At 36.0% G+C, this 15,685-nt stretch overlaps 1 protein-coding gene across 5 annotated transcripts in view; it reads right to left on the minus strand.

The window, feature by feature from the left end:
* The window catches only part of LOC576366 (EH domain-binding protein 1-like protein 1), a 49,744-nt gene that overhangs the window by 20,871 nt on the left and 13,188 nt on the right, over positions 1-15,685 (minus strand). For 3 of the 5 annotated variants that reach the window (XM_030998559.1, XM_030998558.1, XM_030998556.1), the window contains exons 3-10: positions 15,376-15,471; positions 14,807-14,863; positions 13,815-13,996; positions 11,983-12,203; positions 4,812-5,103; positions 4,086-4,359; positions 2,353-2,564; positions 773-821 (exon numbers count right to left, since the gene is read on the minus strand). In XM_030998559.1, the coding sequence (XP_030854419.1) occupies positions 773-821; positions 2,353-2,564; positions 4,086-4,359; positions 4,812-5,103; positions 11,983-12,203; positions 13,815-13,996; positions 14,807-14,863; positions 15,376-15,471 (1,383 nt within the window). The remainder of the gene's footprint in view (positions 1-772; positions 822-2,352; positions 2,565-4,085; positions 4,360-4,811; positions 5,104-11,982; positions 12,204-13,814; positions 13,997-14,806; positions 14,864-15,375; positions 15,472-15,685) is intronic. The other 2 variants (XM_030998557.1, XM_030998560.1) reach the window with 2 other exon arrangements.

Consider the following 15,685-nt stretch of genomic DNA (forward strand, 5'->3'; position numbering starts at 1 on the left):
TAAATATAAATATATATATATACATATATTCAAGGGAGTTAATACAAAAGCAATGAACACTTATAATAATTGCATCTCCTAATTATTTAAAAATCCAATTTCAAGGTGTTGAATACATGAAATGGTGACTTACATTAAACCCATTAAGTACATGGATTCATAAAAGCATGATCTACAGGTACATGCATCTTACCGGAGCAAATAAATCCCATAGAATCGCTTATTGATATATATATATATATATATATATATATATATATATATATATATATATATAGCTTTACCACATTCACTCTCAAATTTACACAAGTTTAACAAAGTGTAACCAGGAAAAGTATTTTCTTATTCTCTATTTCATTAATACTAAATATTACATATTACACAAAATATGCATTTTGACATTGTTTTATAGAAGATTTCTAATTTTAGTTATAATATTTTGTATAATAAATGATAACCAAGTTTGATGATACAAGAGGCTTGAAGTGACAAGCTACAATGAATAGACATTAGGCAGTGAACTGTAAAATAACACATGGGAGAGGAAATGTTATTGTTCAGTGCTTCAAGCACCAACTCCACATTGTTATAAAGCATAAAATAATATTTCAGAGGCAAGAAAGAATAACAACTTTAATGGAAAGGGAATTTCTAGGACATCAAACACCACAGCTCCAGTGTTTATAATGTCAGAGTTGAACTGCACCTAGGCCCTAAAACCGCACACGCAATATTACGCTGCTTCAATAAAACTTGACTTGAGAAAACAAACCTTCTTGTTGTTCCCCTTTATATCATGCGGTGACAGTGATGAAAACTCTCTGCAAGAGGACAGGCCGAAAAGGGAGAAGGGGAGAGAGATGGAGGAAAAAACAAGAACGGTTAAATATCAATTAATTTTGGTAAATCTTGCAAACACCCTACTGAGCTGTATTCTTTGTTAATGTCGGAGCACGCCCCCGGCGCCTCCTACCTCTTTGGCAGCTGGGTGGAACACACAAAGTGCAAGTGTTATTCCACCAGCCGCAGTCAATACCAACTCATCAGCAAAATCATTTTTGGGGAGGGATCATCTTTCACGCCCCCCTGGCGCTGGCTCGGCGCTGCTGACTTCCCAAGCTCGGCTAGCTGCAGCAGCTCCGCGCTCTGTCGTCTCCGCTTTGCCTTTCCAGGAGGATACAATTCACTGGCATTACGCCATCTCGGTCAGCGTAACTGGATAGGGGGAGTTCCCCTGAGCTATTAGTTCGGTTAAAAGGACCTCATTAAGTAGCTCATCACATCACAATCATGGTACTGGTGCCCTGACTTACAAGGCTATTTAGTTAGGAATCAATCAGCGTCGTCCTGTCTAGCTACCTGCTATGTACCAGACGTCCACAATAGTTCATGGGATTTATTAATTGTCCAATGCAAGACAATACAATTTTCAATACTGCAGTCATACCAAATTCATTAAGAAACAGGGCACCATTACACAATGTTTCCTTAAATGAAATCTATGTCTTTCATAATGACATGTTACATGTATGTATACACAACAAAGACAGGAGATAATAAATCTCGGATCAAAATGCTATATTCCAAGAATTATAACACATCGACATAAGAACAGCAGATGACCTCAAATCTACTCCAACAACTTTCGCTCCCAACTTATTTTGTGATAGAGACAGGGATAAGGTTGGGTTATGATTAGGGTAAGGGATAGGTACAGTATGGTGTTTGGTCCGGGGTTGAAGTTGGATAGTTTTAGAATTGCTTCTGAAGCATGAGCACACACACATACACACACAACAAAAAATCTCATTACAGGCATTTATCTTAATCACTGAACTTGTTATCATGTTACCTTCTACATGCTGAATTATAAGGGGAATAAATGAAATAGAAATTATATCGGAAAATATTTCCAACAATCAAATAGTTACTGGTAAAAGTTCTAATCATGAATGTGTACAATGTATTTAATGACTTTGTATATTTAAAGCTTAATAACCCAATGTGGATTTTGTTCTGCTTTCACTGAATCATGTAACTACAGTGCTGTGTAATGTAAACCTTACCTTTGCACAAAAGAAGAAAATTCATTTCATTTACATATTAGTCTGTATGCAATTAAAAAACAATTAAAAAACATTAAAACCATTGTGCAAAGGTAAATGTACCATTCAAGGAGCTTGACTGTCAGTTTTAGATTTTAACAATAGTTTCATACATACATGTAGATGAAATCTTTAAACAGTATGTATATCAGTGTGTATCAAGACATGAGGATAAAAAGTTGATCATGAATTTGCATACGATTTCCAGATTATAGAGTGACTTATGAAAAACAGAACTCCCACTCACATTAAATCGGGTCGATGCCGATGAATGATTGCACAGAAAGCTAGCCCGTTCCTCCATGAGGTCGTTAGGTTGGTGACCTTGACCCCACGGTAACCTTTGGTGACCTCTTGACACCAGAGCAAGAGCTGCTGGCTGGGTGCATTCTTGTTCAACTTTAAAGGGCTACCACTCTCTTTGCCTGTTCTGGAACGTCGGCTGGGACTGGCAGGGATCTGTGTGTGTGGGAATGAAACATTAAATACAGATACCCTATGAAATTTTGTTTCTTTATCTTTAACTTATTAATTTTTTTGTACCTTGTCTTTCAGAATATTGATAAAAAATCAAATTAAATGAAATAAAACCAGTAGAATCTTGAATTGGTTGTGTCATGTATCCATACACTGACAATTCTTTTTGTTGAATTTTATCTTTTAGGATGAAGGAATTTTATTCAGAAAAATGATACATAAGTATTTAAATGAATAAAAAATAAAAAATAAAATCAAATCAGAGTAAATCAATATGTTGATATCTGTACTGTCACAGACCCAATTTTGTATCTTATTGTTCATTGAAGAATTTAAAAAATAAGTAATGATAAATTTGCGGTCTATATACGATTATATAGAGTTAGTAAATTAGGTATGATAATTCTAGTATTTTGGGAATATGTATAACAGAAGGAATTGAACAATATATAACAATATACATTTACAACATTAAAGAGCTTTCAATGTTCACATCACACATTTATCGCATAAACTAAAAGGTCATATTCAAACAATTCAGTTAAACCCAACTCTTGGTCTAAGATTATGATTAACATAAGGAAGACTTAGACCTTAAACTAATTTCCTTTCTTAAACCAATTTTTTAAACAAAGATGACAAGCCAAGGTGTTAGGTATAATCTTAAACAACAATTTGAAAGTTGTGAAAACAATTGTTTCTTTCTCTTGAGGGATTTTAACATTTTCAGCAAAAAAGTGAAAGTGTTTGCCTAATGCATATCGAAATGTTTCAATTTAGAGAGAGAAATTCATAATACATTCCTTTGTTTTCTAAGAGCGCTCTGTAGAGGCAGATGCATGAGGTATGGTAAAATTACCTACAAATTTCACCTCTTTTAGAGAGAGTGTTTGTATCCAGTTGTTGATTTTTTTTCTCAATTAGTTAATTTCTTGTCCCAAGCTACATTCATCACCGCAGACCTCAAGCCAATATATAGTAACGTTTCACAAAACCACACTTTGCTCATCATTCTACATACCTACGTGCAGGGGAAGGATAATAAAAACGCTGAAAATTGTAAATGTGTTTGTAATAAATGTGAATCAAGATAAATTAGTCACAAGAATGATACTGAGATTTACCCATATCAGTACAGAAAATACTTCCAATAGGATGCAAAATGAGATGAGTGATAATAAGATGATCATATATATCATAGATACCTCGTGCAAACAAGACACATAACACAACATGCAAATATATATAAAGTAACTGATTTTGATAGGAATTAATGCAAAATCAATGGGAAAGTGGTGGGTAAAAACAAAAAAAGGAGACACCTCAATACAAAATAGGAAAGAGGAACTTCTACAAGTGAAGGACATCATCATAGCCATCCCAAAAGAAGGATACATCAACCATAATGAAACTCCAAAAGTGTGCAGACAACTGAGAATGATGAAGATTAGGTGGACACTCCCATGCACATGCTATCTGTCTGTCTATGTGCAAGTATGTTACCCAAGATCTGGGGCTGGGGGTCGGTTTCTCCCTGACTTCTTCTTCTTCTCCGTCTCCTTCCATCGGAATGGGGGACTGTCTGGGGGCTGCCACAACAGAAGATGCAGCTGAGTGAGTGGGGGACGGAGAGCGGCTACTTACAGGTTCGGCGGTTGCCGCGGCAGCCCATCCGCCATCCTTCTTGGGGGGCTGCGGAGAGGAGGGGGACGAGTTGGTTCCGCCGCCGGCCGGAGGTTGAGGTGCTTTTCGTTTTCGCTGCTTCTTGTCTGCACTGCTGGAAGAATTCCATCAAGAAAATAGAAGTGAAGGATGTATGTTATTCTATACATGAAAATATACCAAAATGTCGGAGTACATACACGATTCTTGAAAGTTACCCCTCCAAAAAGTTTGGGGTCATCTGCTCCTGAGAGCAACAACATTTACACACATTTTTTCACCTAGAGTTAACAATCTTCTGGATCTCACCTCAGACAACTTTATGGGGATTATTCACATTCCAGGAAAGAATTTTCCCTTATTCTATCTTCTAATGTAGGTACTAAAAAAATATCATATGGGTTAAGAGGAAACTTTTAAAGATCATCTGTGTTTATATTCCACCTTAGAATGTCTTACAATAAATTATTATTCTAATCATAACATGGAAATTTTTTTTTATGGGTTATGATTACTCTTTATGATTTGAAAGAAAAAACTATGGAAGAAATGAATCTTGTCACTCACTCGTCATAGTCTGCTGCATCAGCTATCATATAAGGCATTCCAAAATCAGAAGATGCTACAGGTGTACTAGGGGTTAAGGAGACGGTTGGCGTGGTAGAATCAGACGAGGGCGATATATCATCCCTTTCTCTGAGCTCCTGCTGGTAGTTTGCTCCTCCATCGTACTCAAAGTCGTCCAGACCCTCCCCGCCGGGCTCGTAGGAGTCTTCCAGGGCGTCGGCCGAGTCGCTGTTGAAGGAGGCATCAAGGCGCGTCGGCCTGCCACGGGAATCACACTTCAGGAACGGGTCACCTGAATTGAGGGAAGAAAAATAGATAAAATTTTTCGTATTTAATGTGAGCTGTTTACTAAAAACAGGACAAAGTATCAAACATTTTTTTTTTTTTAAGGCAACATTTTTGTATTAATGATAAGCTATCTACTAAGAACAGGACAAAAGTGACATACAGTTCTTTTTTTTTTTTTTTAATAATTATTTTCTTCATATATAAAAGTAGTTAAAAGTCATGGTTAAAAGATAATGAAAATCTTACAAATATATGGATTGTCTTATAAATGTGTACGAAAGAGTCCACCAAAAGAAAAAAAAATGGTCACACCTAAATAAAAAAAAATGTATTTGTCCTTTAGAAAATTGCAGTATACAGATAAACTTTATTATATTCTACATGTATCTCTCTTTTCTTTAAAAAGAAATGAAATATTTCCCTTTGCTGTCATGTAATCTTTGATTAATATCAATCTTCTAGATGTAAATTTTCTGGAAAATATTCAATAAGTTTATAGACCCGTTTATTTAGCCAGCCATCGATCCATCTGTTCATCCATCATTCATATACCAATTAATTCATCTTCATGCATCTTTACAACCACTCATCAATTCACTCATGTACTTATATACCAATTGATCCATCCATCTACATATCCAATCATCAATTCACCCATCCACAAATCAATCTACTCATCATTCTTTTTCTACAAACTGAACAACCCTCAAGGACCCTTCATCACTCCACCTCCCCCTGCATTTCATTTCCATCCATGTATCAGAATTCCTCTCCAGCCTTGGATGTATGATGTATCTAGCCCATGTTTTCATACCCCTCCAAGAGTGAGCTGTACTTTTGCCCACTTGTTTTTCACCCCCTGACCGAAACCTGAGCTCCTGAGACCCGGTTCTTGGGGTAGGTAGGAGGTGCATTTCACCCCGGTGCTAGTGTTTCACCGCTTAGTGGTGTTTGTGTGGCTAGGTGGTGTAAGGTGAAGACCGGCATGAAATATTGCACTCTCAGCCAGGGAACTTTTCTTTTTTTATTTATTTCATATTACAGTAAGGACACAACATAAGTGAAGGACTTATCACAAAAAGGGGTGGGACTAGGACGTTGCCATGAAGACAAAAAAGGAATTTACATTTATTAAAAGATATCAAAATATATTTTAACATCATACAACAACAAATGGAGAATGTGATTGCAAAAATTAGAGAAAGAATTGGAAAAATAAGGGGGGCACTGACTTTGAGAGCAACACAAAGGTAAAAGGTATTGGATCCTCCTAGCACTCTTTAAGGAGTATGTGAAATACATCTTTAAGTAGCACTTGACACAATTGTATGAGCAAGTTGCAAAAGAAGGAGAGAGAAAGTGCACCTTTTGGAAACTTTTTCTTAAAATACCTTTCATCTCTATTCTACTTAGCACTAGGGTTCATCGTACTTCAAAGCACTGCTTTCATTGCAACTCAACTGGCAAGAGTCCTACAATCTGTTTTCATCTATAAATCGTAACTCCTAGATCTGCTATTATTGTAGACAAATGTACAATGCACATCATAATTTTGCAAATGAATCAATAATTGAAACATCATTTCAACTTTGTCATAACTGAGAATTATTTTTAAAGCAGGTGTAATAGAGAGAGATATCATCTGTTTCAAGCCAGCATGGTGTTAGTTCTGTAAAAAAATTATATGAGTTAATGCCCTTCTGGCTCCAAAACGATGATATGTTTGAGCATACACATACATAATGTATTGTATGCACTAGATAATATTAACTGAAAAAAAACCTTCTTGAGCAAATTTTTTTGGCGCATCGACTTCAATACTTTAAAACATAATTTCTAGGTTACATTCCTTTAAATCTGTAGTCAAAGAACACAAGATTACATCCCAGTAAATAAATCTGTAGTAAAAGAACACAAGATTACATGTCAGTAAATAATATGACTCTTTTTTTAAACAAATTGAATAAATCTATAATTCAACCACATGATCACTAAGCACTTTATAAATTGGTTCGTGGAGAAATGGATTAATATTAGTGAGGCTTAATTCCAGTAATTCATTTCGCAAACATTCAACTAAGTCTGGAGAAATTCTTGTATTTGGTCACTTCACATCAGAAATATATTTACAAAAGAAAAAAATTGCAAAGGAAAAACACAAACTTCAAACTGATTTGAAAATATCTTCTTCACCAGGATCATGCTATTGAACATTTTTTTTTTCAAATTAAAGAGCAGCTTTTTGTTGTAAAACTTGAAGGCAGAAAAAGGAGGAACAATTCATAATGATTAGCACAGCTTAATTATGTTCTTTCAACCCGTTTCATTACGGAGCTTTTTTTCTTCCAGAGCAGGGATTAGCATAAAGAAGAAACAATCAATTTCAACTTTCTTTATTTTACCACCGGTTCCCAGCTTTAAAATTCTGCATCTGTCTATCTCTTTCTTCATTTAAAATAATGGGGAAGGTATTATCTCGCTGATTTCCATGGTTTTCCATTTTTACCAAAACTCTAAGAAGCAGGTGACAAGAGGATAAGAGACCCGGGTGGAAGATGTTAGGACCCCCTTTTTTTACCCTGGAGGGAGAAAAAGATTATGATTTAATGACCAAGAGGGATCAGGGTCGATAATGCACTAAATCTGAAAATAATCAATTTGGGTACACACAAGACATAGCGGGCCAAAGAATAAACCCACAGTGTTACAACTGCCTGGAGCTTTGTATGTCATGGTGGTTTCTTTCCCCCTTCTTTTTTTAGGGGGGGGGGCAAGAAAGAGAATCAAATGAGGGAAAGAAAGAAGAAGATGACAGAAAGTGTTGCAAGAAGGAGGGGAGGGGGGGTGCTAAGAGCTTACAATTATTAAAAAAAGGGAACTGCAAAGTTTCAATCAAAGCCTTTCAAGATGAGTCGCACAATAGGATCTAGTTCGCAGCAGCCTTAGAGCAATAACCCTGCAGGGTAATGTGGGGCGCAAAGCCGCTTTAGGAGTGGGGATCATCCATTGTAATGGTCACTCTATGGTCACTACAATCACCAAACTCAAGTCAAGAGACAAAGAACACGATCTGACACATTGTAAGCTTTGTCCGCTCAGTTGTAACTCTACTTGAGAAAGTAAAGAGGTAAAAAAAAAAATGGTTCTGATGAAGAAAAAAAACGAGAGATGAGATGAGGTGAAGGAAAAAAAAAAGCTGGAGATAAAATGATGAGGCCAACGCCTCCCTGTCTTTTGATTTGACATCTATTCAGAAGTTGTGGGATTGTATAGGAAGACCCTATAACAATAAGACAGAGCTAGGGATGATTACATAATGCTTCTCACACCATTGTATGCTCCTGACTAAATCTCTCCTATTCAATTTCCTACCATCACCCTCTTTTTTCACTCTTTTTATCGTTCGACTCTATAAACTAATTTTACTCCTTCGTTTCCCTCTCTCAGAACACCCCCCCCCCCCCTTCAAAGAAAAAAAAGGGAAAAGTACATTGAAGGGTGAAAGACTAATCTACTAGGCCAGAGTATAGGCAAGAGTATGAGGAAATATAAGCATGAGGTGGAGAGAGAAACATAGAGGGGGTATGGAGAGTAATAGTTTTGTTAAAAATGATGAAAAGAATGAGAGAAATAATAAGAAAAATAGTAAGAATATATGAGAGTAATAGAAAAATAATAAGGGAAAAGGAGAGGGAAAGTGACAACAAGAAATAGTTATACAGAGTCTGATAAGTGGACTGTAAAGCAGAAATAGAGCTACAAATTGAAAGAGAGAGGGTGACATAGAAAGAGAGAGAGAGTGAGAGAGAAGTAAAGGGAGAGAAAGAGAGAGGGAGAATGGGATGACAAGAGCAACGAAGCATACTTCCTAAGTATGAAGAATTACAGGGACATGAATTCATCTGATCAAATCCTCTTACCCTTCTATCAAATCAAACTAAATAAATAGCTGTGACAAGCAGACCAACTGTCTGTTACAACACTAACTGACACCCCAACTAACTTCATTTGAACTTAAAAATTACCAGAAAATACAGTAAATGTCAGCAAATCCTTATAAATGGACATGGAATTATACACATCAATTATGTTACAAGAAAATGCTTTGTCTCTACACAATACCATTCTTCTTTTTTTGTAACATGCCTTAGAATTTCAGGATTTGGAGATATGGAATACAAACATAAGCAGATCAGAGCAAATTCTTCATCTGTTCAGGAATGCTCAAATTAAAGTGTCATTTATCAACAAACCCTGATTTTACATCATACATAAGTAGATCCCTAAATATCGATCAAGCACTGACAAGAAATAAAGTTGATCAAATTTAAATGTTGGTCAAGGTGACCTATTCTGAATAAAATGTAATGTTCTCTAGTTGGGGTCATCCCCTGACCCCACCCCCCCCCCCCCTCCATAAAAAAAAAAAAAAAAAAAAAAAATCTTCAATTAGCTTGAAGCTACGGCGGGACAGTATTGGTCAGGCTTATCTGTCCGGCCAGATAAAGCATTTTGCTCATTATTTTCTCCCCTTTGGTTTTGTTTTTTTTTTTTGTATTATGAGATTTACTAATACATATATAACCTTTGTCTGGAATTTCAAAAGACATAGCTTTATAAATGCAAGATATCTACAATTAAGGGATTCGACTGCATCACTAGAAATCATTGGTAATAGGAGAATCTTAACATTCAACAGCGAATATATGATTTATTGGAGTGCAGGTGTATAACAATGTACTGTTAGAAGATATATCCTACCTTCTAGGTGTATTTAAAAAAAAATGAAGAAAATAAGAATAGACATTATTCAACCTTTTCAACACAGTGCACCATCTTAAAATTCATTTTATAATCCAAACTTGATGAATATCCAGTAGGAACATGAGAAATACACATAATAGGGGTATGAGACTGTGAGTCACTTCTATTAAAGTCCTAGTTCTGTTTAATCAATTCAATTAGACTGATTTTTCAGTCATGAATAACATCTTCACATTAAATTAGTTTGACCCGCTAAAATCACTAACAAATTGAATAAACCTTTATTCTTTTCAAATGACAGAATCTCTCTTAAAAACCTATAGAGGGAAGCATCTAGTAATTGGCTGAAAATTGAATTACAGTAGATTAACTGAGAAGGTGAAAATTGGCAGTCAATCGTGTCACTATTTGCCACTTGCAAGAATCTATCAGCACAAAAAAAAGTATTGACTCAATCAAGAAAACATAGCTGCCCTGCCCCTCCGAATTAGCACTGCTTATTGAAATCTGCGAGACCCATTCGACTCATTAATAATTCATCAGGGCTTTGCAGCTGAGTGCTAAACAGCAGTAGGCACCGATTTGGGCTTTCATAAAAACAGATCAATATGGATTTCTGGGCGGCAGCCAGGCCTTGCCGCTGATGTGGAATCGGTTGAGAACAAAGCAAACCGCTGACCAAGAAACAAACACTATTTCTTAGATAATTGTTGCAAATAGAATGGCATCTCAGAACAGTAGTAGATAACAAGACCTACTTCCAAGTGAAAAATAGAACTCTTATCAAATAAAGGTTTAGGATCAGAACACATTAACATATCTTGAAATAATTAAGGAATGTCAAAGGACCCTCTGTATAATTTTAAATCATATTATTTTTAACAACAAACTATTTTGCTGGATATTCAATTATTATTATTATTATTATACATTGTATGTAGGAACTATCAAGTTGGTATCTCTCTACAGACTTTTATTTTGGCTTTAATAAATGATCATGGAAAGAGAGAAGGACAGATTGCCCCTGGAAATAGACAACAGATGCACATGATTTGGGCTTTCATAAAAACAGATCAATATAAACAACAGATGCACATGACATCGGAGACACACATGAAATGCTACTGAATATTTCAATTTTTTTCAGTGCTGAAATGCATGTAATGTTGTGGCCCGCATTACTGACATCATCTTTCTTGCAATAATACACACCAATACCATCAACACCATAACTACACCACAATTGTTTACTTCCATCATCATCATCTGTATTATCACAATTACTGCCATCATCTTTCTTGCTATAATACACACCAATATCCCCATCATCATAATCATCATCAACACATTACCAGTATGCCCAACCGGAGTGTTGGCTCAGTCAGTAGAGCGTCCGCCTCACAACCGGGAGGTCGTGGGTTCGAACCCCTGCTGCGTCATACCAAAAGACGTTAAAAGATTGGAGTTGTTGCTACCTTGTTTGGCGTTCAACAATAAGGGATAGAGCAACATCGATCTGGCGCTGCTCAGTGGCTGCCGGGCTGACGATCAAATGGGCAAAAAGAATTTCCGTTTCGGTTTAATAAAATTTGGAGTGGACTATTAGGCTATTATTATTATTATCATCATCATCATCATTCCATGGGTGGCAGTTAATTTTACTCAATTAGCCCTGTAAGGTGTCCCAAACATGTCAGAGCCACATATCTGCTGACCAATATGGAGCCTGAAGAAAGCCAGAGAGGCCTGCATAAAGAGGTTCCAGGGCAAATATATCCTCAAAATTGGCACCTCTAGTATCTGATTTGTCTCCATATTCTTTTCACACTCAGGAACATCAATAGTACTATTTGATGTTCCTTCGATGCGAAAAGTTTTAGCTAGATCCTCGAGTGTCATTGTATATTTGGTTACTATTAATATCCTCACCACAGCTATCATTACCACCACCATCATCCTCATTCCGATCACCTCCCCAACCTTCATCGATATCATCACCACTACCACCACCATCACCATCACTACAATCATCATCAACACCGCCATCAACACCACCATCACCACCACCACCACCATCACCATAATCCTCATAACCACCACCACCAGCACAACTTGTTACCTGTATACTCCTCCTCTTCCAGGGCATCTAAAGCACTGAATGGATCCTCCGTGTTGTGGTCAGGCCCCATGAAGGTGTACTGGCTGGCCAACTCAGAGATCTTCTCCGACGTGAGGATCTCCCGATCAAACTCATCGTCCTCGTCGTCAAAGTCGTTGAGGTCGGCGATGTCCGGTTGGTGGAAACTCAGTATACTGGCGAGACTCTGCATGTCATCATCACTAGGAGTGGGGGAGATGGAGAAAATGTTGAGATTTTTACAGGCAGGGTTCAATGCTGACATGGGTAGTGGGGATACCTTTTGCAATTGGCAAATGGGCCCAAAATTAATAAATATTCTATAAAGAGATATAGTAGCACCCCCCCCCCCCCCCCCGTTTTTTAAATACAAAATATTCTCAAAATAACCCCCTTAAAAGTGAAGCCATGTCAAATTCAATGTTTTTCAGGTGAAATATGTTTTTCTTGGTGTATGAAGATTGTTTCTTTTTACAAAGAGACATGGTTTCATGGAAAATCAAAACAAGTGTTTCAATAACCATGAATGTTGTTTAGGTGAAATTGATGTATGAAGATTATCTCGGTTTAAAAAGAGAAATGGTTTCTAAAAAATCAAAACAAGTGTTTCAATAACCATGAATAAGAAATGGTTTCCTAGGGATCAAAACAAGTGTTTCAATATAAACCACGAATATTGTTAAGGTAAAATATATTATTCTTGGTGTATATCAATTGCTTCTTTTTACAAAGAGACATGGTTTCATGGAAAATCAAAACAAGTGTTTCAATATCCATGAATGTTGTTTAGGTGAAATATGTTATTCTTGGTTTATGACGATTATCTCTGTTTAAAAAGAGAAATGGTTTCTACGGAGTCAAAACAAGTGTTTCAATAACCATGAATGTTGTTATGTGAAATATGTTATCCTTGGTTTATGACGATTATCCCTGTTTAAAAAGAGAAATGGTTTCTACGGAATCAAAACAAGTGTTTCAATAGCCATGAATGTTGTTATTTGAAATATGTTATTCTTGGTGTATGACGATTATTTCTTCTTACAAACAGAAATGGTTTCTAAGGAATCCAAACAAGGGTTTCAATAACCATGAATAAGAAATGGTTTCTTAGGAATCAAAACAAGCGTTTCGATAGCCATGAATATGCTGGAGGGATATAAGTTATATATCTACCCATCTTGCCGGATATATATATTTCCTCCTACTGTAAATGCATTGTTCTCTTCTGAGAAACTTTACAAATTTATCAGCTTAAATAGAACTTTATCATAAACTGCAGGGTCAGGAACGTCTTTACACACGCTTGTTTCTTTAGATCTTCTTGAGATGTCCATTTCATTTCTTACTTTCCAACTTTATTCATCATCATCATATTTTATATATCAATTTCTGCTAATTGTGTTTAAAATATAAACACTCAAAATCTGAAATTCCACAAGAAAAGGGAATGAAATGCTTTGCCCATTCTCTATTTCTTTTTTTCTTCTTTTCCCACTCATCCATGTATGTAAATTCGATTTATTTTATGTAAGATGTGCAATATATTGAAGTTTCTATTACTATTATTGTTATTCTTTCCTTGAACTAATTTTGGACTCTTTTCCATGTTGATGTATTTGAAATTTTACTTTATATCTTTGAACATTTCAACTTTGTAATCTTTGTTGGTACCAGTCTCCCGACTGTTTTAACAAGGAATTTTCGATTCAATAAACCGAAATGAATATTACTGTTATTTCATATGTGCATCAAGTAAAGACATATTTCTACACCGATGATAGTGATGATGATGATGATGATGAGTAGAGACTTACGTAGCAGCCCCTTCCCTGAGCAGCATACAGGAAACGGTGAGTTCTAGGGATGCACTGATGATCTTCTTGCTCACAGGCTTCAAGGTTATCCTCTGTCTCTCCTGTGTCGGAACCATGCTGGCAAAGTCCTTCATGTTTATCACGCCCTGCGCTAGCACGCGACGCTTTCCTTTCTTGGCTTCCTGTATCAGAACAAGTTATAAATAATTCTCTGTAAAAATCAAAGACAAGTCGTAGTAATTCTTTAAACATGATCCTGTCAAGATCATTCGCTATTTCACACGCATCAGGGCATTCTTTGAAGTGGTTGCAACACTTTTCTATCTTTGTTTTCTGGATGATCACAAGGATGTAAAACAAATCTGTTTTGAAGAAGGAAGTAAAGAGCAGTGATGTATCACCGTTATTCTACATCTCTTATGCATCAGTGAAATTTTGTCATGTTGTTGAAATATTTTATAGCAAGAAATGCGTATCAATCTTCGTTTACTGTAGCATCACAAGGATGAAAAGCAAATCTATTTAAAAAAAGAGTAAAAACAAATGTTTGAACACAGATATTATTAAGGTTATTTATTCATGTTTCAATTTAATATGAAAGAACTTTTTATCTGTCGTGTTTGGTCGGCCTCAAGATAATCCTGATATCTCAAAATCATATTCACGCATTTGAAATGTTTAAGAATTTCGCAAGTGGTTCAGGCTTGAGAAAGTTTCATGCTGCAAGGAATTTTATTACAATTGACAAAATACTATAATTTTTGCAATTTCGATAAGTTTCTGCTGTTAAAATAACTCTTATTTTCAAATCATGAAAGTTTCATGTTACGGAAGTTTCTGGAAAAATAATCAAAATTTTCACTTAGGAAGCTCACACCGATACCAGTGTGTTGCGTCTGTGTGGCTGGGTTTAGCAAAAACTCCATTGATTTTTTTTTTTACTGCTGCAAGATTTAATCCTATCCAATCTGAACATTTTCTATGATACTTACATCTTCCAAAACAAAGAGCCATTCCTTGTCCTCGAATGGGGCATCAGCTCGATTCTCCTGGAAAAAAAAGGTGAAAGGTTGAAAAGTAGCAATTTAAAGAAAAGGAATACCAAATGCAACTTTATACCCAGGCTCTACCATCTTCCCCTTCCCATATCTTAGTACAGGCACCTACTTAACAGTCACACTTGTATAGTATCCTTTAAAGAGTGTTTTGTTCTCTCAAGCTGTGATGAAAAGTACTACTGGATCAGAGTCATATCAGACTGTTTATAACATTTCAATTGAAGAGTTATTTAAAAAACTGAAGCAAAGGACTGTGGTAGATTGATTAAAGGTTATTGACGCTCATATGAAAAGTCCTGGGTTGAGTACTTAGTTGGTGCTTATATCCTTGGACAAGGCCTTTTATGTTTGTCTGTCTCAGCCAAAGTTATATATAATTGTAAGTCCTCTTAGTAGACCGTTTTTTAAAATCATATTGAGGCTACCCTGGGTAAATATGACCATAATATTTGTATTCCTTATAACTATTTAAAAAAAAACATAAACCTAGATAATGAACCTACTCTGAACAAAGTAACAGTGATCTCCAGATTCTCCGGTACTGTCCAGGTTACTGTGCCCTTGTAGGGGTCTTTGATTCCAGGAACCCACTTGTGGAGCTGCAGGAAGAAGAAGAAGAAGAAAAAAAAGCAGTTGTGTTTAAATATTTTGAGGACACCATACATGATTCATATGATATATTCATGGGATAAAACAACAGCAAAAATTGAAATAAAGAAAATAAAGTGAATATAAATTTGCAGATATAAATGTGATACATTACTTTGTCATGTCTCCTGAAACCTACCTGGAATTTGTCTTGATTTGTTAGTG

Source organism: Strongylocentrotus purpuratus, unplaced genomic scaffold (assembly GCF_000002235.5).
Source record: "Strongylocentrotus purpuratus isolate Spur 01 unplaced genomic scaffold, Spur_5.0 spur5_scaffold_5, whole genome shotgun sequence".
Lineage (NCBI taxonomy): Eukaryota > Metazoa > Echinodermata > Echinoidea > Camarodonta > Strongylocentrotidae > Strongylocentrotus > Strongylocentrotus purpuratus.